A 24,426-nucleotide genomic window follows, 5' to 3' on the forward strand; every position below is an offset into this window, starting at 1 on the left:
CATCTCTGAAAATCATTTTCTAAGTGCCCATGCATTCAGAGAGGGATTACTGAGGCTGGGTGTATGTTCTTGGCATTTGTTGTTTGTTTTGTTACTTGGTGGTTTTTTTCCCCCCCCCGATTACACTTTCATCTGGCTTGTCCTGTCTGCACTTGCTTCAAATGCTTACCTGGCACATAATTGCAGGGAGCTATTTTTTTCAAGCATTTCCAGCCAAGTGTGGGTGGGAGGACCTGGAGCTTTTTTTGTAGTGGTTAATAGCACATCTGGTCACGTACTCTGCGTAATGTCTGCAGCCACAGCGTGCCTGGATTAACTTCTGTGAGCAAGCAGTGCAACTAGGAAAGGCCTTCTCTGTATGTGGTCCACATGCAGGCCTGGCTCCTCCAGACAGGAGTGTATCCCAGCAGTGGTCTGCTGGGCCTTGCTGCAAAGAGGAGCGGTCTGGGTGTGCAAATAAAATCTTAAAGCAGTGCAGACACGTCAGTAAAGTAATGATGAAACAGAATTTGGGCTCAGTTTAAGACCTAGGTTGTCCTATTTTTCCTTCTCTTCAGTTGTTCTCCGAGGAGAGCTGGGTGTGCTTTGGAACAAGTGGCTGGAACAGTGCTGAGCAAACCTTTCTCCAAAAAGTTATGAGATGGGGGGGAAAAAACTGTGCCCCAAAGTGGTGTGGTGTTGGTGTGTAACAAGTAGTAATTCATAGATACTGGTAGCAAAGCTCCTGTGAAGCTGTGTTGTGTTTCCTGAGCGTGGAAACCAGTGTTGTGCTTTTTTGTCTTGAACTCTGGCCTTTTGCTGTTAAGCTTCAGTTTCAGTAAACACTCTAAGAATATTAAGAAGGGAGTTTCATAACCAGGGAGAATTGGCTTCTTTGAATACCAGGAAGGAGGGGTTGGTACTGCCCCACATTTCTCTTCAGCTTCATGAAGAGATTTTCACCTAAAACACATTTAAATTTCCTCCCTCCCTCTTATCTCTTTGTAATTATCCTTCCTGAAGTGCTCTTCTCCTCAACTGTCCTTTGCTTTTGAGCCCAGCTGGGGCAACTTCTAACTTCTCAGATCAGTACCCTAATTGAATAGGCAAGGAGAAAGGGACAGGGGCTGACTGCTTGTGGAAACAGCCATGACAACTGTGCAGGAGACAAAACCTGCAGCAGTCAGATAACCTGATGCTCAGAAAGCTCAGCCATAGCTGTGACTGTGGGGTTTGGGGGAAATGGCCTTCTCTGTGGAATGGGCTTAGCAAAGAACAGGGTTTGCTTAGGAAAACCAAAGAGGAAGGAAGCCTCCTTCTCAGAAAGCTCCTTTTCTGCACATTTAACTGTGGTGAGCCTTGTGGAAACAACCTCTCCAACACTACAGTCACCCAGTGCTGGCAAAGTCAGGTCATGGGGCAGTCCTGTCGGTAGATTGACAGCATCCAGAGGGAGGTCTGCAGCTCTCTGCTGGAGAGAGTTAACCTAAAGAAGCAAATGAACTATCTGATAAATGTATCTGTAAAGCTTTTATGTGACTCTTAAGAAGCCCTGGAGCTGTCAGCCTCTCTGGTGTGAGTTTTAGCAAGGAGCCTCTTTTCTTTGCACTTTGTAGCTGTGTGGCTATTGCCCTGGTGGCTATTGACAAACTATTTCTGTTCTGTGTCTAGAGGGCTGAAACCAGTGCCTGATGAAGAAGTGATCGAACTCTATGGTGGTACACAGCACATCCCCCTGTACCAGATGAGTGACTTCTACGGCAAGGTATTGTAAGCCCTTTACAGCTACGATGCAGCAACCCTTTCAACAGCTTGGAAAAGCCAGTGCATTGTGTGGGCATGTAAATGACCCCAGCCTCCCTCGGACTCCAACAGGCTCAGTCCCCAGTGAGTTGCAGTGTGTGTTTTTGTTCTAGTGGGAATTTGCCCCAGAGGTTATTTAGCAGTTAAGCATGTGAAAGCCATCTGTGAAGCCTTCCTAAACACCAGGCCTATTGGCCTAGGGCTGAATGGCTCTGGACACTGATAGGGAGATATTCCTTGTTTGTTCCTTGGCCAAATCTAGCTCCACAGCTACCAGGGCAGCCTCCAGTGATGGTGTTTGCAGTGAGTTGTGCTGGAGGCACTGAGTGTAGCAGCAGGGTGTTTCCAGTGTCTTTCTCTATTTGGTTTTGGGGAAGGCTTTTTTCTTCATGAAAGGGATTGCCCCCTCCAGACCTACTCAGTGGATATTATTCATAGGCTCAGCATCTCTTGAGTGTTTTTTAAGGCAGAAAAGCTTACTGTCACAGTAAAGGACTGAAATTCTGTCCACAGGAGCTGTAGAAATCCTGTGATTGCTTGAACCAGAGGAAGTTAGGAGAAATTGATCTTCATTAAGTGCCTAGTGTGGTACAGTGGGCAAGTGGGGCCATTCACATCCCTTTCCCCCCCCCGGAGCTACTTTGTCTCTTGCCCTTTGTTAGTTCAGAAGGGCTGGCTTCCTCTGGTAATACCTCTTTGAATCTGCTGTGTGAAGTCGCCAGCAAGGTCACTTTTGATTTCTCACTGTCTCTGGGGAACAATTAATCTGAATGGCTACTTTCTGCATAAGTATGTTCTCTGTTTACAGCTCAGTGGTGTCTCCAGCTTTGAAATAGGATGTTTCTGTTTCAGATTTTATACCAGTCTGCAAACTGCCCTCGATTAGCCTCCCTCTGTGCAGCTATCCTCCTGCTTGGCAAACTTGAGATGATTTCACCTTTCTTTTTGAAACAATTGTACATGTGAAATCTGCTTTGAGTTGGGGCCCTATGTAGGTGCTCATGCAAAGTTCCTTTCTGTGCTGCTTTCTACATACCAGCTGTTCTCTTTTCTCCTGGACTTTAGTATGGAAAAATTGGGTGCTACGTTTGGCCACAGAAGTAGGAAGATCACAGCTTGCTCTTTGCAGAGTATCATAGTATCAGTCAGGGTTGGAAGGGACCACAAGGATCATCTAGTTCCAAACCCCCTGCCATGGGCAGGGACACCCCACACCAGATCAGGCTGGCCAGAGCCCTCTCCAGCCTGCTCTTAAACACCCCCAGGGACGGGGCCTCAACCACCTCCCTGGACAACCCATTCCAGGGTTTCACCACTCTCATGGTGGAGAACCTCCTCCTCACACCCAGCCTGAATCTCCCCACCTCCAGCTTCATTCCATTCCCCCTAGTCCTATCACTACCTGAGATCCTGAGAAGTCCTTCCCCAGCCTTCCTGTAGGCCCCCTTCAGATACTGGAAGGCCATAATGAGGTCACCTGGGAGCCTTCTCTTCTGCAGACTGAACAGAGAGGTGAATCTCCTCTCCTAATTGTGTAGTGAACTAATAGGTGCACAAAAAGAGCACAAAAGTTTATCCAGCCTCACTGGAATGTGGTTAGGGCAGTCTTAGTGCCCACATGTCCATTGTCACAGCCTGGTTTAGATGGGCAATGGGGCACCTCCAGTGAGGGCCATGGCTGCTTCTGTAGCAGAACGTTGTGTGGTGTCTGTGGTGATGCCAAGAGGCCAAGTGGGAAGCAGAAGGCATAGGGTTAGAATAAAAGTTAGTGTCTAGAACTGACTCTCTGCTTCCCCCACTTTCACCCCATGGTGTCAATGTTGCTGGGTTTGTTTAATGATTTCAGAGACGGAGAAGTCTCTCTTTGTCAAGTGCTAAGGCATGAGGTTAGTGTTTTGCTTGAGAAGAGAGGGCTGCCTGCTGAGTGGCTGGGACCTTCCATGTTAGTGTTTTTCTTTTTGCTTACTGTCTCTTTTCTTTTTGCTTTCCAGGGTCCATCACTTAAGCAGTTCATGGACATTTTTTCTCTTCCTGAAATGACACTGCTGTCTTCGGTCATTGATTACTTCATAACTCATGGCATTGAGTTTGACCAGGTGCATCTTTACAAGGATATATCTGTAAGTAAAATGTCAGCTGCCCCATAGCTCATGCTACATCACCATTGTGAGCTCTTTGACTTGCTGGCACCTGTGAGCTCTGCAGGACCCAAACCTAAGGGGTGTTAGTGAGTAGCCTAATGTGACAGCACTGCTGCCTCTTGAAAGTGTTACCAGGGAATACCCAAAGCTGTGTTTTCAGAAGATGTTAGGGTTTTGTCTGTCCCACTGAGCTGGTGTCAGTCTAGGTTATCTCTTGCAGGGGTGCCTAGGCTGGTTAGGTGAAGGCCCTGCTGTGTGGGGGAAATACATCACAAAGCTTTTGTGAATGTTTGCTGCTTCTGCAGACTACCAAGCTCGATGTTTTCCTGTTAGTATCTCATTTTCCAAAGAGGCTTGGTCTAATCATGTACCAAACAGTTTGCTTTATACAGGGCTCACTGTGAAACACCTGTCCTTGCCTACTCTGAGAGTCCACCCCTTCCCTTTGCAGCTACAGAGCAGTGTGATCCTTCTGGGATGTTTTCTAGTTGGTGACTAGCTTTCAAGAGCCACTTATTCCAAGGTGCTAGATGTGCCCTCCAGCTTCACTTGTGACTTTTGGAAGGGCTGCTTGGGATTATCAGCATTGTTAGGGGGCTCTATCTGACTTCTTAGTTAATGCTGTAGGCAAGATGGAAGTGCTTGAAACTGCAAAGTGATTTCAGTTGACAGAGGATGTATCATCCTTGCTAGCCAAGCCTTATTGTATGCCTTTTGCCATGGAGAGAGGGGGGTTTGATTTGTGCCTTGTGGGTATTTTATGATCATCCACTGGTAGCAGCTCGTAGCTATACTGTTCAGTCATCTGGTGAGGAAAATGGAGCTCCACATCTGTGCTGCTGCTTCTGTGATAAGGATCCACACCATCAGCTTTGCTGCAGCCAAGGCTTACAGTTTGCGTTCTGCCTTTCTGTTTGCGCTTGATAAGAGTGTGCCCAGCCAGCTTCCCCTAGCACCTTAACATGGTTGTAGGGTGTTAGCTGTTTTCATTCTTGGGGTGAGGAAAATGGGAAGAGTGGATGCAGCTGACTCCTGAGGCCTTTTAGCTATAGAGTGTCTTCTGAACCTTTTTTTGAGGTCAAAATGGATGTGTTCCTAACTGAAACCTTGAGAGCAAGGGGGTGGTCGTCACAGCCTAACACATGCTTGGTACAGGGCAAAAGGTGTGTTCAAGGCCCAACACCCCTAAGTGCCAGTCCTGGCACTTGTGTTTGCATGCTTTGCTAAGGGATATGGCCATTTCTGAGGAGGCAGGCAGAGAAGAGGTCTCCAACAGAATATCCATGCCAGTGCCTGAAATCTCTACTGAAAAGTTGGGGACTGCTCTGTGCTCTCCCTAGAAAAGTTCTCACTCTTTTCTATGTAGTGAGGATAAAGATCCTTCTGTGCCCACACAGACAGGTGTCTGAGGGGACTTGCACAGCCCCAAACTGTCACTGCAATAGAAGCTGACAGTGGGCTAAGACATGCCTAAACTTGACACTCTTCTCTAATTCTTAGTGGTAATCTTGATTGCAGCACTGTGTGTTTGGAAGCAGGCTAAGTGCTGCAGACACTGCACTGAGTCAAAAGGCTAAATCCTGAGGCCATGGTGATGGCTGAAGCAGGACCAAGCAGTCCTGTTATACCAGTTTGGTCACTGTACAGTTGTGAGTAAGAATGTACAGTTTGCTTTGGAGGAATTTTTGAGCCCTGTTTGACACCTCCCCAGACTACCAAGATTTTGCCTGCAGGAATCTTTTAGTTCTTGAGGAGGTTTTTGAGTTGGTTTGGGTTTTGTTTGGTGCTTTTTTTGATTCTTTTGCTCCTCTTGCTTTTTGAGGGGCAGAGGTTTAGGGAAGGAGCACACTGGAATCTCTTTCTGCTCTGCAAAGATTGTTTTGACACAAATCCAAGGCGTTGCTTTTGTTGCCAGTGCTGGTCAAGTGAAAGTTGTTTGCTTGTTAACGCTCTTGCTTTTGGTGCAGTCTCTTTCCAATAAGGCAGTCTCTTGGTGGATGGAATGTGACTTCTGCATTCTTACCATTCAAATCCATGTGGTGGAAAGAGACTCCTAAAACTGACTTGAAGAGATAAAGCCTCCTCCATCACAGTCCCCTGTCTAAGCTGTATGTTCTGACTCCCTCCCAGCTTTGAAGGACTTTATTTCCAGGGTGACAAGCAGGCGTCATTGGCACTGCTGTGAGACCAGGGGACTGTGTGGTGTTGGCTGCAAGTGTCACTACAGCAAAGTGGGAGTCCAGGCTGAAAGGGCAGCTCCCAAAGGAGCACATGCTGTGTGATGAGGATTTTTAAGGGTCCTGAAGAGGGGCAGCATTTGCTTCCCTGGCTGAGGTCTGTGCTGACAGGTTGGTCTCGATGATCTTTGAGGTCTCTTCCAACCTTAGTGATTCTGTGATTCTGAGTTTTCAGGGATGGAAAAAGTACCAGAGCAACAAGCATCTGAATCTGCAAACACTGCAGAATCTGGTGCTGCTCTGGAATTGATTGTGTGTCTCTGGCACATCTCACTGGATTGAGACTTGGGAAGAATCTCAGCTGGGTGTGTCCAACAATGTGTTGCATCTTGGCCTCTGGCCCAGAAAATAGAAGATACTTGGATGCCCTTGACAAAATCTGTTTTAGCTTGCCTTCTTCATGCAAAATGGGGATCTCTGTTTTAGCAAGACCCCCCACTCTCCCAGTAGAAGCTTCTGCTCTGTCTGTGCCCACTGGCCATTTGGGGCTGGGAGCTGTAGCCCTCCTTGGCTCATGGGGAGTGTTTTGGAATTGCAGTTACTCCCCACTGCTGCTGTTTGCCTTGGCCACCTTCCCCTCCTTTGGGCCACGTTTGGCTGAGCTTGCACAGGAAGAGCGAGGAAGAAAATCCAGCTAGTGTCTGGGCCAGTACAGTTTTGGGGCAGTACCTGGTTTTGGAATTCCACAGTCCTGATTGATTGGGTGAGAGTGTTAGAATGTGCAGGTTTCCAGAGGCAGGAACAAGTTGTACTTTCATGGATAAGTTTTGAGGGTTTTTTCCCCCCTTGTACTGCCCCAGGTGAGCTAGCCACTGTGTTCCTCTTTTTGGCATGTGGCAAGCCTCCCTCTAGCCACTGTGTTCCTCCTTTTGGCATGTTGGCAAGCCTCCCTGTACAAGGTCCTCTGCTTAGCATTATTGTGGTGGCTTTTGCTCATTCAGCAAGAGGAGGGGATGCATCATTACTGTATTGGTCCTTGGTGGTGGCAAGAAGTTTGCATGCTGAGGAACAGGAATGACATCCAGAGGGACCTTGACAGGCTGGAGAGGTGGGCACAGGCCAACCTCATGAAGTTCAATAAGAGCAAGTGCAGGGTCCTGCATCTGGGTCGAGGCAATCCCAGGCACAAATACAGGCTGGGCAGTGACTGGCTGGAGGGTAGCCCTGAGGAGAGAGACTTGGGGGTGCTGGTGGACAAAAAGCTCAACATGAGCTCTCAGTGTGCACTTGCAGCCTGCAAAGCCAATCAGATCCTGGGCTGCATCAGGAGAAGTGTGGCTAGCAGGTCGAGGGAGGTGATCCTCCCCCTCTACTCAGCCCTGGTGAGACCCCACCTGGAGTACTGTGTCCAGTTCTGGAGCCCCTATTCCAAGAGGGATGTGGAGGTGCTGGAACGTGTCCAGAGAAGGGCCACAAGGATGATCAGAGGGCTGGAGCACCTCTCCTATGAGGACAGACTGAAGGAGTTGGGGCTGTTCAGTCTGCAGAAGAGAAGGCTCCGAGGAGACCTAATTGTCACCTTCCAGTATCTGAAGGGGGCCTACAGGAAGGCTGGGGAAGGACTTCTCAGGATATCAGGTAGTGATAGGACTAGGGGGAATGGAATGAAGCTGGAGGTGGGGAGATTCAGGCTAGATGTGAGGAGGAGGTTCTTCACCATGAGAGTGGTGAAACCCTGGAATGGGTTGTCCAGGGAGGTGGTTGAGGCCCTGTCCCTGGGGGTGTTTAAGAGCAGGCTGGATGAGGCTCTGTCCAGCCTGATCTAGTGTGGGGTGTCCCTGCCCATGGCAGGGGGGTTGGAACTAGATGATCCTTGTGGTCCCTTCCAACCCTGAATGAAACTATGAAACTATGAAACTATGACATTTCTAAAACTGAAACTCTTTTCCCTATCCTTTTCTTTAGGATGCTATTAGAGATGTACATGTGAAAGGAGTGATGTACAAATGGATTGAAAAAGATCTGGGTGAGTTAAATAGAGCTCTGGTGCCAAATCCATTTTGTTATGCCTCATGCTTCATGGCATTCTTTGTAAGGTGACTGTGTAGGCCCTACACACAGTCACAGGCATCAGGGTGACAGAACTTAGTGAGATACTTGATTGTGGCATGCCTAAAGGCAGCTGAAAGTGGCATTAAGAACCAAGTGGTGTTTGGCTGCTTCAAAGCTTGTGTTTATGTTTTCCTTCAGCTTGTAAAAGAGGGGTGGTGGTCCTTGGTGTGATGTGAACATGCAAAGGCACCATCTGGGAAGGCTTCCTGCTCACTCAGGGTAAAGCAAGCTGCTGGTAGCAGCATGGCCTGAAGTCAGCTGTGCCTGTACCTTGTGACAGTTTGGTATCTTTACCTCTCTACTTCCAGGCTAACTGCAAATTATTGCCTGGTGGATTTGCTCCTTCCCTTTCCTTTTTTTTTTCCTTCTCTCTGTTGGGAGGGAGGAGGGGGGAGCAGGGGAGAGATTCTCAGCCTTGCCCCCATCTGAGCTCTTAACTCCCAGTTAAGGCTCAAACCACCACAGTGATAGGTTGGACTCAATGATCTCAAAGGTCTTTTCCAACCTGACTTGTTCTATTCTGTTCTATTCTGTTCTATTCTAGTTTTTTGGCCAGACTTTTCAGTTCCTCAGTCTTTCTCTTCTCTAGATGGGATTGATGAGACTAAGAAAGGCCACATTATCACCATGGTGCTTTGCTACCTGCCTGTCTGAGGTGCATCTAACTCAGGCCTTTTGCATCTCTAGTGGTATAGGGGTTAGGTTTGGCTTTGCATGACCTATGCCAGAATCTTTTGATTGATGATGTCTATTTTATTTTGATACAGAACAGTATATTCTGCATGGGGATGAAATCTATGCTGTGCTAAACCGCCTGGTGAACCACAAGAAGAAACTCTTCCTCATTACAAACAGCCCCTTCAGCTTTGTGTGAGTATTGCTATTGCACAGCCATGAGTCAGCACAGCGCAGCAGGAGCTGTGCAGGGCAGTCTTTCCTGTGAGCATCTGAAAGTTGCCTGCTAGAGGCTTTTGTGGCAGTAGTCCTGAGAGTGCTCTCCAGGAGCCAGCTGTGGTGAGCATTGCATGGCACAGCTCTCTCCACAGCACCAACTCTCAGCTTTTAAAGAAGATATGAAGCTGTGGTTGGCTGCAGTACAAAGCTGCCACTTCAAATTACCTTTAGCAGCTTTTGCTCCATCACATCCTCTGGATTTCCCATGGTACAGGAGCAAATGTGGGACAGCTTGAACAGTCAAAATGCTCGGTCAATGAGACTGCCTTGGGGGATTCACAAACTCCTGTGTTTTCTCCTCTGTTAGGGAAATGGGAGTAAATTTAGGGCAGACTGGTGTAAAAGTGCAGTGTTGGGTGAAAAAGAGCACTGGGCCCATTAACTTTTCTGTTCCTTTGCCCCTCCTGTGCCCTTAGGGACAAAGGAATGAAGCACATGGTGGGCAAGAACTGGCGGGACCTCTTTGACATGGTCATCGTGCAGGCTGACAAGCCCAACTTCTTCACTGATCGCCGCAAGTAGGTGTCCTGAGGCCACGCTGCCTGCTGTATGTGGGCCTGGGGGCTTGGGCCCCCCTCCTTGGAACAGATGGCTTCTTTTACCTTCCAAAAGGCTAGTGGGTTTCTAAACATAATTTAGGTCCAGTAAGCATTCCTCTCAGATGCCCTCTGCGGCTGTGAAAGCTGACCAGTCTGGGAATAAGCAGAGGGAATGGACAGTGCCAAGGAGAGAGCACACTCCTGAAATTGGCTCCTAAGCCTTATCAGTTTTGGTGTGATCTGAGCTTAACTTAGATTTTTAGAGGTAAGAATGTACTGAAGTCTTCAGAAAGAAGAGTGGGATGGTGTGCATGAGAGCTGTCCATTTCTTGGCTCTAGGTCTTGAGAGTTTGCCAAGATCTTTCCTTTTCCTGTTCCCCACAGCAAATGTCTGGGTGGTTTGAGGGCTTTTCTGTTTTTTTTACTGGATACATGCAGTTTTGTAATTGGCAGCTCTGGAAGCCTTTGTATGTGGCAGCTGAGTCTTGTGGTCAGTTAGGAGCAGCCAAGGGACTAGCTGCTAGGCAAGCTGCTGTCCTTGCTTTGCTCTATGTATTCCTGGCTTTGGGAACTTGTCTACTTTCTTGCCTTAACTTCTGACTGACCAGGAATTGCTGCCCTTGAGGAAAGGTCTCCTCTTTCCTCTTCATGTATTTTCTTGCCCTGTTTCCCAGGCCATTAGCATAAATGGAGTAAACCTTCATAAGACCTTGTAAAGGTTTTCTTCATGGGTAAAGTGTCTTACAGATGTAGCCTGGAGCTGTAATGATCTGGCCCTCTAGGAGACAAAAGCTTATGGCTGCATGATGTCTAAGATCCACTCATGTGGTAGGCCAGTTGGAATGACAAGGAACATACTTCCAGGGTGAGGGGAACCTCCTGATGGTGAGCTGCAGTGCACTGTGGAGTGTTTTCTCTGAGGAAAAGCAAGTGTGCACTGGAGACCACTTGTGATTGAGAAGCAGTATGTGCATCTGCAGTAGGCTGTAGAGTGCATGGTGAGAGGGTGGATTCCTTCTGCCCCAAGAGAGCTCAGGTCCATACAGTACTTCTGCATGAGACTATACTTTACTTGCAGCTTCATGCCAAGGCTTTTGACCATGGAGCTCATGGTTTAGAACTACCATCCCAAGTGGGAGCAATGTCCCCATCAAACATGGAGGTTAAGTAACTGAAGCCTTGTTTTGCTTCTTCTGTCCAAGTGGAAGGTAACTAGGCAAGCCCTCAGGAACAAGAGCAGCCAGCTCAGGCCAGTTGCCAATACCAGCATGGAGTCTGCTTTCCATCCACTCTGCAGACTGCTTTATCCTATTAAGACATTCCACAGTCTCTGTTGTGCTGAGATGTAGCCAGAGTGGAAGAGGACACAAAGTATTTTATGGCCTTAACATTTCAGAAAGAGTCTCTTTTTTATTTTTTATGTTTTTCTCTTCCCTACATCTGAGAAGCAAGAAGAGTTGTTAGGGCTATTGGCATGAGATGGTTACAGCCATTGGAAGCACTTTGGAAAGCTATTTCCCTCTCACACTTTTTCATCCCCTGAGAAAACAGCCCAGAAGGCCCAGAGGGTCACTTCTCCCATAGAGCTTTGATTCTGAGTTGTTACACAGGTAAAAATGTTTTCAGACTGAACTGTTGTGGTTGCTGGGTAACAATCAGCAGAAATCAAAAGAAGCTGAGGTCTCCCCTTTCTTCCTCCTAGGCCTTTTCGAAAACTGGATGATAATGGCTCCCTGCAGTGGGACAAAATAAACCAACTGGAGAAAGGAAAGATCTACAAAGAGGTAAAGTGAATGGGTGCATAAGGGCTCTGAAAGGGTGGGGACTTAAAGAGCACCTAAAGTTTTGGAAGTAGCTGGAAAAACCTGGCAGTCACTGGGAAGCAGGAAGGTCTGCTTAGTCAGGGTAGAAGAAAATTCGGAGCAGTTCTGTAGGGCCCTTGTGGATGTTTGAGCTGTGAAAAACGGAAGTGCTTGAACAGAGCATCTGTGATAGCAGGGAGCTTTGCTCTGGCATTCTCCACCATGGCTGATAGTGCACTTTTCCCTTAGCTCTTCTGATGCCCTGGACCTGAAACACTTACTTGGAGGGGCTCCCAAGAGTGTTCAGGGTAAGAAGGCAAAGCCCTCTGCAATCTGACCTGTATGCAAAGATGTTCCATGCCTAACTCATTGTCCACCATAAGGTTGGAAAAGGTGGATTTATGGAGGGGGAAGAGAGAAACAAGGGTGATTACTTAGGGTACAAAGCCTGGCTCCCATCCCTCTCCCCTTCCTGAAGGACATGCATGCCCAGAGGATGGGCTGTGGCACGGGTGAACTTGCTGCCCTGGGGTGTTGCATTGCAGCTGGTCGGTCCCTTGGGAACAAGTGGCCTCTGGCTTTAGGACGGTTTGTTCTGCCTTGTGAGCTGTCCAATCCCACGGGAAAAAACTGTTAGTCAGATCATGGTCAAGTAGCTGGGACCTGACCTGTGGTAGAAAAGTAGGTCATATCCTTGAGCAGTACTGTTGGGAAGCTTCTGGCCTGTCTGGTGGGTCTGTCAAAGCACTCTGATAGCATCCAGTCCACTGCCAAAAGCTGGGAGCTGGGAACACGCAAGCAGAGCTCATGCAAGATCTCTCTCCCATAGGGAAACTTTCTCACTGGGTTAGCAGCTTCCTCAGGAGAAAATGTGCACCTCAGCCATGGGCTCTACTGCTGAATGAAATCCTGCTCTTGACAACCTACATCTTGTGAACACAAGTTGCTCCCTCAAGTGAATGGTGCACTGAGGAAGGGAAAAAGATGAGGGAGGAAGGAAGGAGGGGTAGGATTTGGAGCTACTCCAGTGCTCCCCCACAATATTCACGTGACTGCATCAAGGGTGTTGCCTAACTGTGGTTCTCAGGATGTGACAGCATGTGTATCCTGGTTGTAGTCCTCCCTGTCCTCAGCACTTTTGGTTTCTTGGAGTGCCATAACATGCTGCTTTCTGGCAAGTGTTAGTGGCCATGGACCTTGCTGTGCTGGTGATGTTGCCAGAGCCCTCTGAGCTTACTTGCCTCTGTCCTCTAAAGCAGAGCTGTTTGGTGGCTGTGCTGTGGTATCTCATGAGAATGGGACCTCAGGCACTGGTGTTTGGCACTGGGGACAGGAAAGCTCAAGTGATGCCCTCTAATTCTCTTCTCTAATAGACGTGGTGTTTGCCATTTGTGGCGCTTATGTACTCCCACCCCTCCCCTAGTCTGCAGTCTCAGAAGGGGAGGACAGACAGCTCCTGGAGGTCGTCTAATAGGTCTGTGGTTCAGTGGAGGCCCAAATACAAGTTTCCTAGTTGTCAGGTGCAGTGCTGTTTGTACTGACTGGAGCACTGCAAAAGGACCATCTTCCTTCCAAAGATGTGGTCCATTTCCCTGCTTTGCCAGTGCCTTCCTTAGCAGCACCAGTGTGAGCAGCAGAAATGTCACATGCAAGACAAGCAGACACCTGCCCGGCTCTGTTTTCCTGTGCTGTTCAAGGTCTGCACAGCTCCACTGCTGCTGCACCCACAGAAGACCCTTTGCAACTGTATCCAGCATGTTGCCAGCGGCCAAACGCAGGGCCGAAGGCTGCTGTGGGAGCTGGCTTGTGCCTGGAGGCTCCCTGTCCAGGCTGGTGCCGTTGGATAGGCATGGTGGCTCTTGCTTTGTCCTGGCACTGGAGGCTGGCTGAAGAGATTGCTGCCAAGTGGCTTGCATGTTTGCATTGATTGCTTGTGCTGGCACAGTCTGGTCTGCTGGCCTTCATGGGGGCCTTTTTCTTCCCTAGTAGGTTCTGTTTCCGTTGTGACTCATGTGGAAAACTTGTGTGGAGATGGACAGGGGGTCCCTGAAGTTGCCTCTCTGTGCAGACAGATGTTTGGGAAGCCTTGAAAGCTGCTCTGTGTTTTAGCTGGTGCTTTGGGGTTTGATTTGTTTTACTTAGCAGTGAATCTGCCCGAGCTGCTTGGCTTTTTGGCTTGGTTAAGCCAGTCCTGTGAGCACATGGGAGTGGTTAATCTTTGGGGTTGGGTTGTTGGTCAGTAATGTGAGGAAAGCCTCAAGTGCTCCTTACTCCAAAAGCCTTGCATGATGTTGCTCATTTTACCCTGTGAGGTGAAATCACTACCACCCAGGCCCAAGAACTTCTAAACCCAGAACACCAGGGGTTCTTTCTGTCTATCACTCAGGCTTTCTAAGTTAGGTGTCTCACTTTTGGCCTCTAAACTGCCATCCTTTGTTCCCTCTTTAGTGGATGGAGTCTTCCTGACTTGCTGTGTTCTAGAGCACAAAACTTCCCCTGAAGCCTTTTGGGTTTAGAAGAGTTTCTGCCTTTTTATCTGTAGCCTAAGAAAGGCAGAGAGATGTACAGGGCAGTTGTCACATGGGAAGAAAGTGAAGTAAGGTAAGAAGGGACAGAAACCTCTGGGCTTGGATGGTGAGGCAAGCAGCTTAACATCTCATGAGAGTGCTCACATCCGTGTGTCATAAGGTGACATGTCCAGCTGTGGTGGCTGCCCAGTGCCATGCAGTGAGGTTGGAGGTGTCTGGTCTGTAACCATGTTCCTCTCTGTGCTCCTTTTACCTGCAGGGTAACCTCTTTGATTTTCTGAGGCTGACAGGCTGGCGTGGGTCCAAAGTGCTCTACTTTGGTGACCATCTGTACAGCGACCTCGCGGTGAGTGAAGAGGCCTCTGCTCTCCCAGGAGCTGGGAGCGAGCCTGCATGGCTGCTGTGGTTGGAGCTGTGTGGGAGTGTAAGGCAGGGCCCTGCTCTGGGTGCTCAGGTCTCTGGTATGCTGCGGTGGGTGCTCTACAGGCTGCAGCTTTCCTAGCATGCAGAGGACACACAAGCACCCCCACTCTTCTGTCACACAGAATCAAGCAGTGGAGAAAGGGCTCCTGCAGTACTTTCTGTAGGTAGAGAACATCTGGTCTGTGAACTTGAGAGCAGTTTGTAAGAATCCAACATTTCTAGGTGCTGCTAGGCTGGGAGGTGGGTGTTACTGGCATGCCCTGGCATGGGCTGTGGATGCCTGTCCCCTGAGAGTCTATAATGGGAACAGACTGCTCTTCTAGGAAATGGGCTTGTGTTTGGCTTTCCATCTTTATGTTGCATTCTTGCTTGTTTTTCCTCCCTGACCTCTAGGACCTCATGCTGCGTCATGGCTGGAGGACTGGAGCCATTGTTCCTGAACTGGAGACCGAGATTCGGATCATCAACACAGAGCAGTACATGCACTCCCTGACCTGGCAGCAGGCTCTGACGGGGCTGCTGGAGAGAATGCAGGTAGGCAGCTCCTGTCCAAGCAGGGCCAGTGAGAGGCTGCCTTCTCAGTCTGCAGTTTGGGCCTAGTGTGGGATTTGGGGATGTGCTGCCTCGCCTGACTTCTCAAAAACCATCCCATCCTCCTCCTGGTGCAGAGGACTCATGGGTTTGTGAGTTACAGGGGAAAGTGGGGGGAGCTGAGGTGTGGTCTGCAGGACTGATGCAACATGGTGCTTTCTGCTGTTGTCTTTGCAGATGTATCAGGATGCAGAGTCGAAGCAAGTGTTGCTGGAGTGGATGAAGGAACGTCAGGAGATCAGGTGAGCATTGCTCTCCTTGCTCATCAGGTCTCTCAGGGCTTCCTAGACCTGCACTGGGCCTGTTTTGTAACTTGTTTGGGGGACAGTGGTGCTGCAGCTGCTGGCCTGTCATCCTCCCTGATTTCCCATGTCTGGGAGTGGAGGAAGCAGCAGTGCAGTCCTGAAGCCTGGGAGGTCCATAAGGCAGGGTGTGAAAGGGGAGGTGGTGTCACCCTGTGCTGAAGAGGGGAGTTGATGGGCTCTCTGTCCACTGCTGGTGGGTCCCTGCTCATGACAAGTGCAATAACCAGTAAGAGTGCAGTGAACCTTCATCACAGTCTGACTGCACAGAGGCTGGTGTGCATCACAGGCTGGGTGGGAAGATACTTGGGGTGATCCCAGAAGATGTTCTGGGAGTGGAGTGCCCCAGGCCTAAGGGAGTGGAGTGAGAAGAACCTATGATCATGGCCTTTTATCTACAGACCACTCTCTCTTTCCTCTCAGGTCGCTGACAAAGAACCTGTTCAACCCCCAGTTTGGGAGCATCTTCCGCACCTTCCACAACCCCACATACTTCTCCCGACGGCTGGTGAGGTTCTCTGATATCTACATGGCCTCCATCAGCTGCCTGCTGAACTACGACGTCAATTTCACCTTCTACCCCCGCCGCACCCCTCTGCAGCACGAAGCTCCACTCTGGATGGATCAGCTCTGCACAGGCTGCATGAAAACCCCTTTCCTGGAGGAGATGGTGCACATCCGGTGAGGGGCCAGGTCCTGCAGGCAGCAGCACAGTGCCAGGCTGGACGTGGGGCCGGGCTGCGTGGCCAGCAGCACCTCTGTCTACCACTAAAGGGCGTTTGACACTTACCTGTGTGTGCAGATGGTGTGTTTATTTTTCACCCTTCACTGGCTCCATCCCTTTCCCTGAGGTGCTTTACAGGCTGGACAGAGGATGATGGGTGCTTGTTGTGGGCTGTGAGCATCAGAGCTCACTGTAGAGAGGACTTGCTGTAGGAGTAGTTGAGCTAGAGTGATGGTGGGGCCAGGGGGAAGCTGCTGCTCCCTGCACTGTGCTCAGAGAAGTGGTTCAGAATTGGAGTCCTGAGCCTCCAGTGCTTGGTGAGCTCAACACAGACTCCCATGTGAGGTGTGACAAGGTGTATCAGGTCTGTAGCTGTCCTGAGATCTTTGGGTACTATGGCATGAGTGATCCTGCAGGTGGACAGCAGGGGGATGGGGGTTGCCAACTGAGCAACCAATGAAGTACATCGGTGAATACATCATGAATGGCAAAGCATCAGCAGTGTTTCCTACCCAGAGCTGGTACCAGCAGCCCTCAGCCCCATCCGCCTCCCCACCAGACCAGCCGGTCCATCTGGTGGCTCTGGTTGGAAAGGGGCAGTTAAATGTGCAGGAGGTACCAGGTCTGTGTGAAGGCTGGGTGGCAGCAGGTCAGAAAACCTCACAGTGTTTGGTGACATGCCTGTTTCTGAGCGAGCTCAGTGCCCTGCACTGCCAGTGGTGTTTTGGGTTCGGTGCCCTGTGACATCAACATTTTGGCAATTGATGTCTCTTGTCACTTGCAGGGGAGCATGTGCAGCCCTGCAGGGATGGTGCAGGGCTGGCAGCAGAAGTGGTGGCCTTCCACCTGTGGTTGCTTTGATGTGGCCTAAGGTTTATGGCCTGGTGAGGATGTCCTGGCAAAAGGGTGCAAGTATGAAGTGCTGCTGGGTGTGGTGAGTCAGAAAGCCCATGGAAGGCTCTGTGGCGCCTCCTGAGGAAGAGGAAAGGTAATAACAGTGATGCCAAAGCACTGAGGATCATGGACAAGGGTAACAGCCCCGAGGCCCAGGCTGGTCAGAGCTGTTTTAGGCAGGGGGTGCAGAAAGTAGTTTGTTTTTTTTTCACCCAGCCTGCTGGGTTTGTCCAGGCTTCAGACTACCCCCTGAGACAGGCAGTGTGGGGAGAGGTGATGGGGCAGTTGAGTAGGGAGGTGTTGAGAGTTTGTGCCACCCTGATGCTGGCCCTGGAAAACAGGAGAGCATCATGCCATCAGAGAGCTGAGTGTGTGGGAAGCTGATGGCTATGGGATGAAGGGGTAAAAGGGGTCCCTGGAAGGGATGGAGGGCTGTGAGGGCTCCAAGTATGTGGGATATAGGAAATGTGGCTGCTTTCCAAGGAGATCAACATGGCAGAGGCAGTAAGGGAACATTTGAAGCCAGACTTCTTGGTGCAAACTCTGGAGACATTGGTTGCCTTCATCTACTGCCTCCTCCCCTCACTGCTACACCATTTGTAGACGACAACAAGAGTGATGGTGCCACCTTGCTTGTGGGGGCAGTCAGTGGTGAGGTGAAGGTAAGAGAGAGCAAAAGAGAGGGGGAACAGAGAAGGGATGCACTTTGTGTGCTGGGTCTGGCAGTGAGCAGGCAAGGAAATGAGCAGCTGCTGAGTGTGAAGGTCTTCAGGAGGTAGAGTGTGTCTGTGTGGGAGACAAGAGCTGGTGGTTCACAGGGGAGCATGGGGACCAGCATGGCGGCAGGAAGGGGTTGGTTATGAGGGCTGGGCTGCAGCCATTGATGAGTAGGCTGAGAGTTTACAATGTGTGGAGCAGCTGAGGGAGAAGGAACCATCCTGTTATTGAGGACTCTCCCAGGAAGCACTAAAGTGCAATAGATGCCAGCAGCCCTCAGCGAGATACAGATGCAGACAGGTATCTCTTCTCCTGCCTGCTCCTCTGGGCAGTGTGCCAGGCTGGCCCCTGGGCCTGTCACTTGTGCCAGTGCCTCACCTTTGTGCTATGTTCGAGCCTGTCACTGCTTTTCCAAATGCCTTGATCTCTCCTCGGTGGCCTGAATGATTGCTGTTACCATAGCTGCTCTAACCAGTTGTAGTATGTGCATGAGGCACTCGGTACCTTTGTGCTGTGTAGTCTAACTGCCTAATAAAGCCTGCAGCATGTGTTACTAACTCATGGTTTAACCAACTCACTGCAGGGGTGCTGTGCCTCTCTCGTCCTTTGCCTGCCCTGGGGTCGCAGTTCTGGGTGCAGCACCAAGAGCAGGGGGTGCAGCTGGGGTTGGTGCCTGAGAGGCCAGGCCTGAGGTGCAGGCAAGGGGGTGCCTGGATGGACCACAAGGGGTGTTTGGGGTGGTGAGTGATGCATGTAGCTCGTACCTGACCATGGTGAAGGGGCATGTGAGGTTATGTTGGTGTTCCCTAAGGGCTGCTGGAGCGGGGGGCCGTGTGCCCGTAGGGTTCGTGTAAGTGAGCCCTTGGTTTGGGGAAGCTAGGCACTTCCTCCAGGGCAGTGCCGGGGGAGGGACCAGCCAAGACGGGAAAACGGGTGCTGGGCCGTGGCCGAGAACCGGCTCGAGGCCTCATCTGCTGGGTGCAGGGTTGACTGGCAGCAGGTACGGGCGGGGCGGTCGGCGGGAGGCCGCGGCTGGGCCGGCGAGGATCGAGGCCGAGCGGCGCTGACAGCAGCCCGGCGTTGGAGGGCAGGCGCGGGCAGAGGCGGTGGCGCTGAGCTCTTTATTTCTCTGTGGAGTGCGGGCCGCCGGGAGCGGCTCCTCAGTGCGGGAAGCGGCCGGCGTCAGCGCAGGCGTCGGCCAGCAGCGAGTCCTGCGGGGAGACAGAGAGCGGCAGCGCCAACGCCGTCACGCCGAGCGCGCGGGGCGGGGGGCGCGGCGCGGGGGCGGGGCGGGGCGGTGCTCACGTGCAGCAGCTCGTAGTCGGGGATGTGGCTGCCGTACAGCGGGTTGGGGATGGCCACGAGCGGCCGCTGCGCGCGGGGCTTGGCGGCGCGCGGCCCCGCGCCTTCCTGCTGCGGCCCCGCCTCCGCCTCCTCTTCCTCCTCGTCCGCGCGCAGGTCCGCCTGGAAGGGAGGCGCGAGTTGATGTGCCCTCTGCCGCCCCCTGCCGCCGGGCGGAGCCCCCCTTGCCCCTCGGCACCCTCGCTCCGCCACTCCCCTCCGCGCCTCCCGCACTGCCGGGGCCTCCCACGCGTGGCTATTCCCTCGGGGCACACTGCAGCTGGTCCCCGCTCTGCCTTCTGCCCTCACCCCACAGAGCCTATCGCCCCGCTTCCCAGCCAGCACTTACCTGAAAGTAGCCGAACTGCCCCTCCTGCCGCCGCCTCTTCACACAGTAATAGGCGACGCCGGCTCCTGCGGCCAGCGCCAGCACAAAACTCAGCGCTGACAACGTCCCTGTGGCCACCGACCCCTGTGCCACACCGTTCACCTGCGTTGAAAGACAGCAGCCTGGCTACGGCACCCTCCCGGCACAGCGATGGGCTCCCCACACAGCCAGCCTGCTGCAGTGTGCCCAGCGTGATCGTGGGCAGCCCTGCCAAGTAAGCCGTGCCAGGAGAGCAGAGGATGTCCTCCGGGGGGATCCTTGGGATGAATTAGTTGACTCGTCCCCATTCCCAGGGCTGATGCCAGCTGTTTCAGCATCTTCCATCCCTCACCTGACCAACACGAACAACCGGTGGTGGGATCCGCAGCGGCTCTGCAATTGCATGAATGATGCCGTTGAAAGCCATAATGTCCCACTCCACAATCATCGTGTCATTGATCCCCTTGGCAGCCTACAGCACAGGGTGGAGATGGTGTCACCTCACCAGAAAGCCTCCTCGTTGTTCCCTGGCTCAGAAGAGATGTGGTGAAAACTTGTGGTTTGGGTTTGTTGGGTGTTTTAAAGACCTGTTGAACCTACTGAGTGCTCTGTACTGTTGCCCTCTGGGAGGTCTGACACATGGAGGTCATATCCTGACTGGGATGGGATGATGGTGCCCGTTGTGAGATTGAAGCTGAAGAGGACAACATTGCTGGATGACACATGGAGCTTCAGTTCTTCTCCTGTCAGTGTCTGAAAAAGCAACAGGGCACAGGAATGGAAGCTGATCCAGCTCTCACTGCTCAGCTGGCTCCTGTGGGCAGCCCCCACCTGGTGTAAGCCCAGGCACTCTCCATGGCCCCAAGACAGCTCAATTTGTGGGCACGCAGGGAAAGGGGATTGCCATTCTTAGAAACAGTCAAAGCTCAACTGGAGAAGGCTCTGAGCAACCTGACCTACATGGCTCTTCACAGTGTGGGGTTGGACTAGAGACCTTTGATGATCTCCTCTGACCTGAATTTTTCATCCTTCCCCAAACTCTTATTTCACATCACCACCATGCCACCTTTGGCAGACTCCTGGTCTCTCCTGAGGCTCTGATGGTTCGTTCCATGAGCCCTCCAGTGGCAGCTCATCCCTGCTTGCTTACTTCATTGTCTGTGAAGCCAGAATTCAGAGGGACAAAGAGAGTTTTGGGAGCGGAGTCATCAGATAAATAGGTGAAAAAATCCAGTCCTTCTTCTGTGTCATTGGCAAAATCGAGCAACATCTGGAAAAGATGGGAGATCCTCCTCATCAGCACACTGCTGGCTGCTCAACGCTGTTCCTGTCCCCTCCCCAGGAAAGAAAACTGCTTTGTGTCTGCACTCTCTACCTGGCATGCAGACCAAACCACTGCTTTTCCCTGTTCTGGCTGCTCCCTCCCTCTACCTTGTCGCTGGCTGCTGAGGAACCAGGGGAGCATTACTTACAGAATAGAAGGTCGAGAAGCGAGCCTGTTCTGCCAGCACGTCGGGAAGCTTGCCACTGCACCAGTACCCGTCTCCCATGAACCCATCACGGCAGCTGCAAGTCACATCTGCAAAGGAAGAGCGAGGAGTTCCTTGACTCACCCATGCTGGCTACACTGACCCCCTCTCCCTTGTCTTCTGGATGCCACTCAGCATGTTTCCTTCTGATGCAGGCATGAGGTAGGAGGGAATGTGCCTGCCTGCCCTCACACTCCATGGGCAGTTCTCTGGCTGCTGCCCTGACACAGCTCTTGTGCCAGACAGGACCATCCCAGGAAATGTGCTCACACCACTCACCCTTCTCCCGATAGCAGAAGGCATCCCAGGTCTCGCTCAGGTTGCTTCTGAAGCCATAGTCCACGATGCCCACTCGGTTAGCCCCACAGCTGGGGTTGGGGTAGGCTGTGGGGTATCCAGCTGTGCCATTGTCCAGCCAACCCACCAAGCACAGGTGGAATCCCATCTAGCAGAGGAAAATGAATAATTAGGTTAAAAGTGACATCTCTGGCCCAGGTTCTCTGCTCTGATACACACTCCCATCCACGCAGCCCTATCCAACATTCCCCCAACACTTAAAGGTCTGCACAGCTCATCCCAGCGAGACTGGCCAGACCCACCAGCCCTCCTGGTTTCATGGATGTAGGCAGAGCAAACAGGGCCTGACTGAAGGGACTAGACGTGAGGTCACCCGCCCATATGTCTTGAGCTTGTGACAGCTGAACTGGGCGCAGGCAGGAGTGCTGCGCAGCCCCACCCCAGGCAGCGCTGGAGCCGGCCCCTGACCTGCTGTGCTGCCGAGAGCTGCCCGAAGGTGGCCAGGGAAGCGCCCTCCGCGGCGCAGGCAGCCTGAGCCTGCTCGTAGGTGAAGTCGTACTTCTTTCGGGGTGACTGCAGATGGAAGACCCCCATCGTCTTATCTGCAAAACACCAAGGGCAGGGAGCATCAGTGGGGTACAGAGAGCGAGCAGCCTCCCTGGGGCTGTCGCACGGGTCCCCTGCCCGGGTACAGACAGCACCGCCAATGGGGCGTGCTCTGTGCTGCATGGGTGGGTGGGATGTGGACGACGCTCAAGTGAGGGCAAGGTGAGGCACAGCATAGCTTCCTCTCAGTGTCTAGCCTTCCACAAGGGAGTCAGTGCTTACTGGCAGTATAATCCCACCAGAGGCCATCCCTACATCCCATGTGAGCAGACAAGGATGGCTCATCCTCCCCATGTAGGGGAAAAGGGGAATGTGAAGACCAGACTGAGCTACAGAGACAGCCCCTTGGCCATCCAGCCAGAAAGTGAAGGGTGAGGGAGCATGACCTCTCCTTAGAACATCATCCCTGGCACTGTGGGACACTCACCATGAAAGTGCAGGTCAGTGCAAATGGCCTCCCGGTGGCACTGCCCGTTGTCCTCCAGGCACCGGTCCGTGGGAGGCACAACCTCTTCCAGGCACTGGATTCCATCCCCCACATAGCCCTGCTTGCACTCACAGCGCCGCTCGTTCTGCAGCACAAAGGAAGGGTGGCATTTGGGTGAGCATCAACATGCAGCTGCCAGCTTGGCACCCTTGTATTCCTGTGTAGATGGGGATGAGCCTTCAGAACACCTCTACAGCCTGCTTGGGACTATGACAGAACTATGAAAGGCTGCATGGCCTCGGTCCTACCCCCATGTCTAACTGCACATGAACCAAAAGATGTCACACAGACTCCTTGTCACATGCTATTTGAAAGACAGCTGAGATCTGAGGTACATGGCTCATGATTCTTGCACTAACATCACACTCCCAAGTCCCATCTTCTGGACTGCAGTGAGAGCACCTTTGGTTCCTCTGTAAAACTGGCCAGCATCATCCTCAAAGGACCATTCCAGAGCCCCAACAATGGTCCAGAATGCCACAACCAGTGCAGTTTATGACCCTTAGAGAGATGAATGGACAGAAATGGCCTCAGCATAACATCACCAGGCAGCTGACTGAAGGCATGGCCCCTGCCTGGCAGTAAGGACCTGCAGGATGAGTGCAACAGAGGGGAAGGGCAGGCCTGGGGACTGCAGTAACGGGACATAAGGTCATACCACTGTCCTGCAGCAGGCTGAAGCATGCAGGTGCCCTGGGCTGTGTAGGCTGTACTCACTGGCCCAGTGCTGATGCAGGTGGCGTGCTGGCTGCAGTCCCCGTTCCTGCCGTCCGCACACCTGTCCATGGGGTCGCAGACATGGCCGTCGCCCGAGTACCCAGGGGCACAGGCACAGGAGACGTTCACACCAACCTGTGTGCACTGTGCCTGCCTGGCACACCCCCCGTTCTCCTGGCTGCACATGTCGATCACTGCAGGGACGGGAGGAGTAGGTTAAAGAAAGCATCTTGCTAGGTGTCCTGGTGGTCTGTCTGTCCTGCCAGCTGTCACACCCATGTGCCCAGCAGGAGAGGGTTACCTGTTGTCTTGCTGTGCTGCCTGCTTTCCCCCTTGCACACCAGTCCTCCAGCCCAGCCCCTTGTGGCTTCCCCTTACCTGTGCAGGTTCTCCCATCTCCTTCATAGTGTAGGTCACATTCGCAGAGGTTGCCGGAGCGGCAGACAGCCTGGGGGTGGCACGGTGGGGAGCAGGTGGGTGTCAAGACTGAAACCAGAATGCAGGTAGGTGAGAAGAGAAGGGAGAAGAGAGCAGGTTGGAAAAGACCCTCGAGATCATCAAGTCCAACCTATCACCCAACAGAATGATCTAAGGGTTGCAGCTGCAGCCTCTGTGCGAGGCCACCTGCCCCACGCTCCCCACTCCTTTCCCCAGTGCTTGTTTGCAGATGCCTTGATCAAACACAGAGGACCTTGACTCCCTCATATATACATCAGGCTTTCACCTCACCCTCAAATTCTCCTCAGAGCACCACTGAGCTCAGGGACTTGTGTATGACCAAGTGGAGCTTCCCTCTTCCTCCTCGCCACCTCAACCCTTGTGAAACTCAACAGCAAAGGCCAGATCTCAGGATGAGATTCCTGACTGGCTGCTTAAACAGTCCAGCTGCTGGATAGTGTCCCTATGGCACTGGGTCCCAGGCAGCAGTGGGTGGAGCAGCTTTGCATCCCTCACCTAGCCTGGTCTCACAGCGATCTCCAGTCCAGCCCTCAGAACAGAAGCAGAAGCCATCTCCATGCAGTCCTGCATTGCACACACCATTCTCAGTGCAGTTACACTCTGTTAGGAATGGATGAAAACAGTCATGACATCTGTGTGGATGCCTCTCTGCACCCACAGAGCCCCATCATTCCCCTTCTCTGGGCATTTCTAGACTTGCATTTTTCAATCCTGAGTCCCTGCAAACATGCAGCCTTCAGAAAGATTCCTGGAGACCTCACAAGGCCCAGCTTGGGGTGGGAGTATGGAGGACTGCCTTGTCCTTCCTTCACAGGGGCACAGGTTCCTCCTGAGAATGTCCCAGGAGATGTCCCAGGGTTCATCACAACTTACAGATTTGTCCCCTAGCTCAAAGTACATCTTAATACTTTCTGCCAGAGTGGGACTCTCAGCTGTG

At 52.0% G+C, this 24,426-nt stretch overlaps 2 protein-coding genes across 2 annotated transcripts in view; one reads left to right on the plus strand and one right to left on the minus strand.

Annotated features, from left to right (window-relative positions):
- Positions 1-16,140, plus strand: part of NT5DC2 (5'-nucleotidase domain containing 2) — a 30,178-nt gene extending 14,038 nt beyond the window's left edge. The window contains exons 5-14 of the mRNA XM_068157898.1: positions 1,651-1,744; positions 3,774-3,902; positions 8,066-8,126; positions 8,980-9,082; positions 9,583-9,684; positions 11,408-11,489; positions 14,295-14,381; positions 14,852-14,992; positions 15,227-15,291; positions 15,775-16,140. Coding sequence (XP_068013999.1) covers positions 1,651-1,744; positions 3,774-3,902; positions 8,066-8,126; positions 8,980-9,082; positions 9,583-9,684; positions 11,408-11,489; positions 14,295-14,381; positions 14,852-14,992; positions 15,227-15,291; positions 15,775-16,036 — 1,126 coding nt within the window. The 3' untranslated portion in view covers positions 16,037-16,140. The remainder of the gene's footprint in view (positions 1-1,650; positions 1,745-3,773; positions 3,903-8,065; positions 8,127-8,979; positions 9,083-9,582; positions 9,685-11,407; positions 11,490-14,294; positions 14,382-14,851; positions 14,993-15,226; positions 15,292-15,774) is intronic.
- STAB1 (stabilin 1) overlaps positions 16,122-24,426 on the minus strand; it is a 70,722-nt gene continuing 62,417 nt past the window's right edge. Inside the window, 13 exon segments of the mRNA XM_068157900.1 lie at positions 16,122-18,897; positions 18,992-19,150; positions 19,377-19,517; positions 19,747-19,866; positions 19,995-20,147; positions 20,545-20,664; positions 20,867-20,973; positions 21,203-21,368; positions 21,689-21,822; positions 22,254-22,398; positions 23,031-23,224; positions 23,409-23,516; positions 23,985-24,089. Of these exon segments, the coding sequence (XP_068014001.1) occupies positions 18,847-18,897; positions 18,992-19,150; positions 19,377-19,517; positions 19,747-19,866; positions 19,995-20,147; positions 20,545-20,664; positions 20,867-20,973; positions 21,203-21,368; positions 21,689-21,822; positions 22,254-22,398; positions 23,031-23,224; positions 23,409-23,516; positions 23,985-24,089 (1,703 nt within the window). The 3' untranslated portion in view covers positions 16,122-18,846.

This window comes from Melanerpes formicivorus, unplaced genomic scaffold, assembly GCF_026170545.1.
Source record: "Melanerpes formicivorus ecotype bairdi unplaced genomic scaffold, bMelFor1.0.p_v2 SCAF_38, whole genome shotgun sequence".
Classification (NCBI taxonomy): Eukaryota; Metazoa; Chordata; class Aves; order Piciformes; family Picidae; genus Melanerpes; species Melanerpes formicivorus.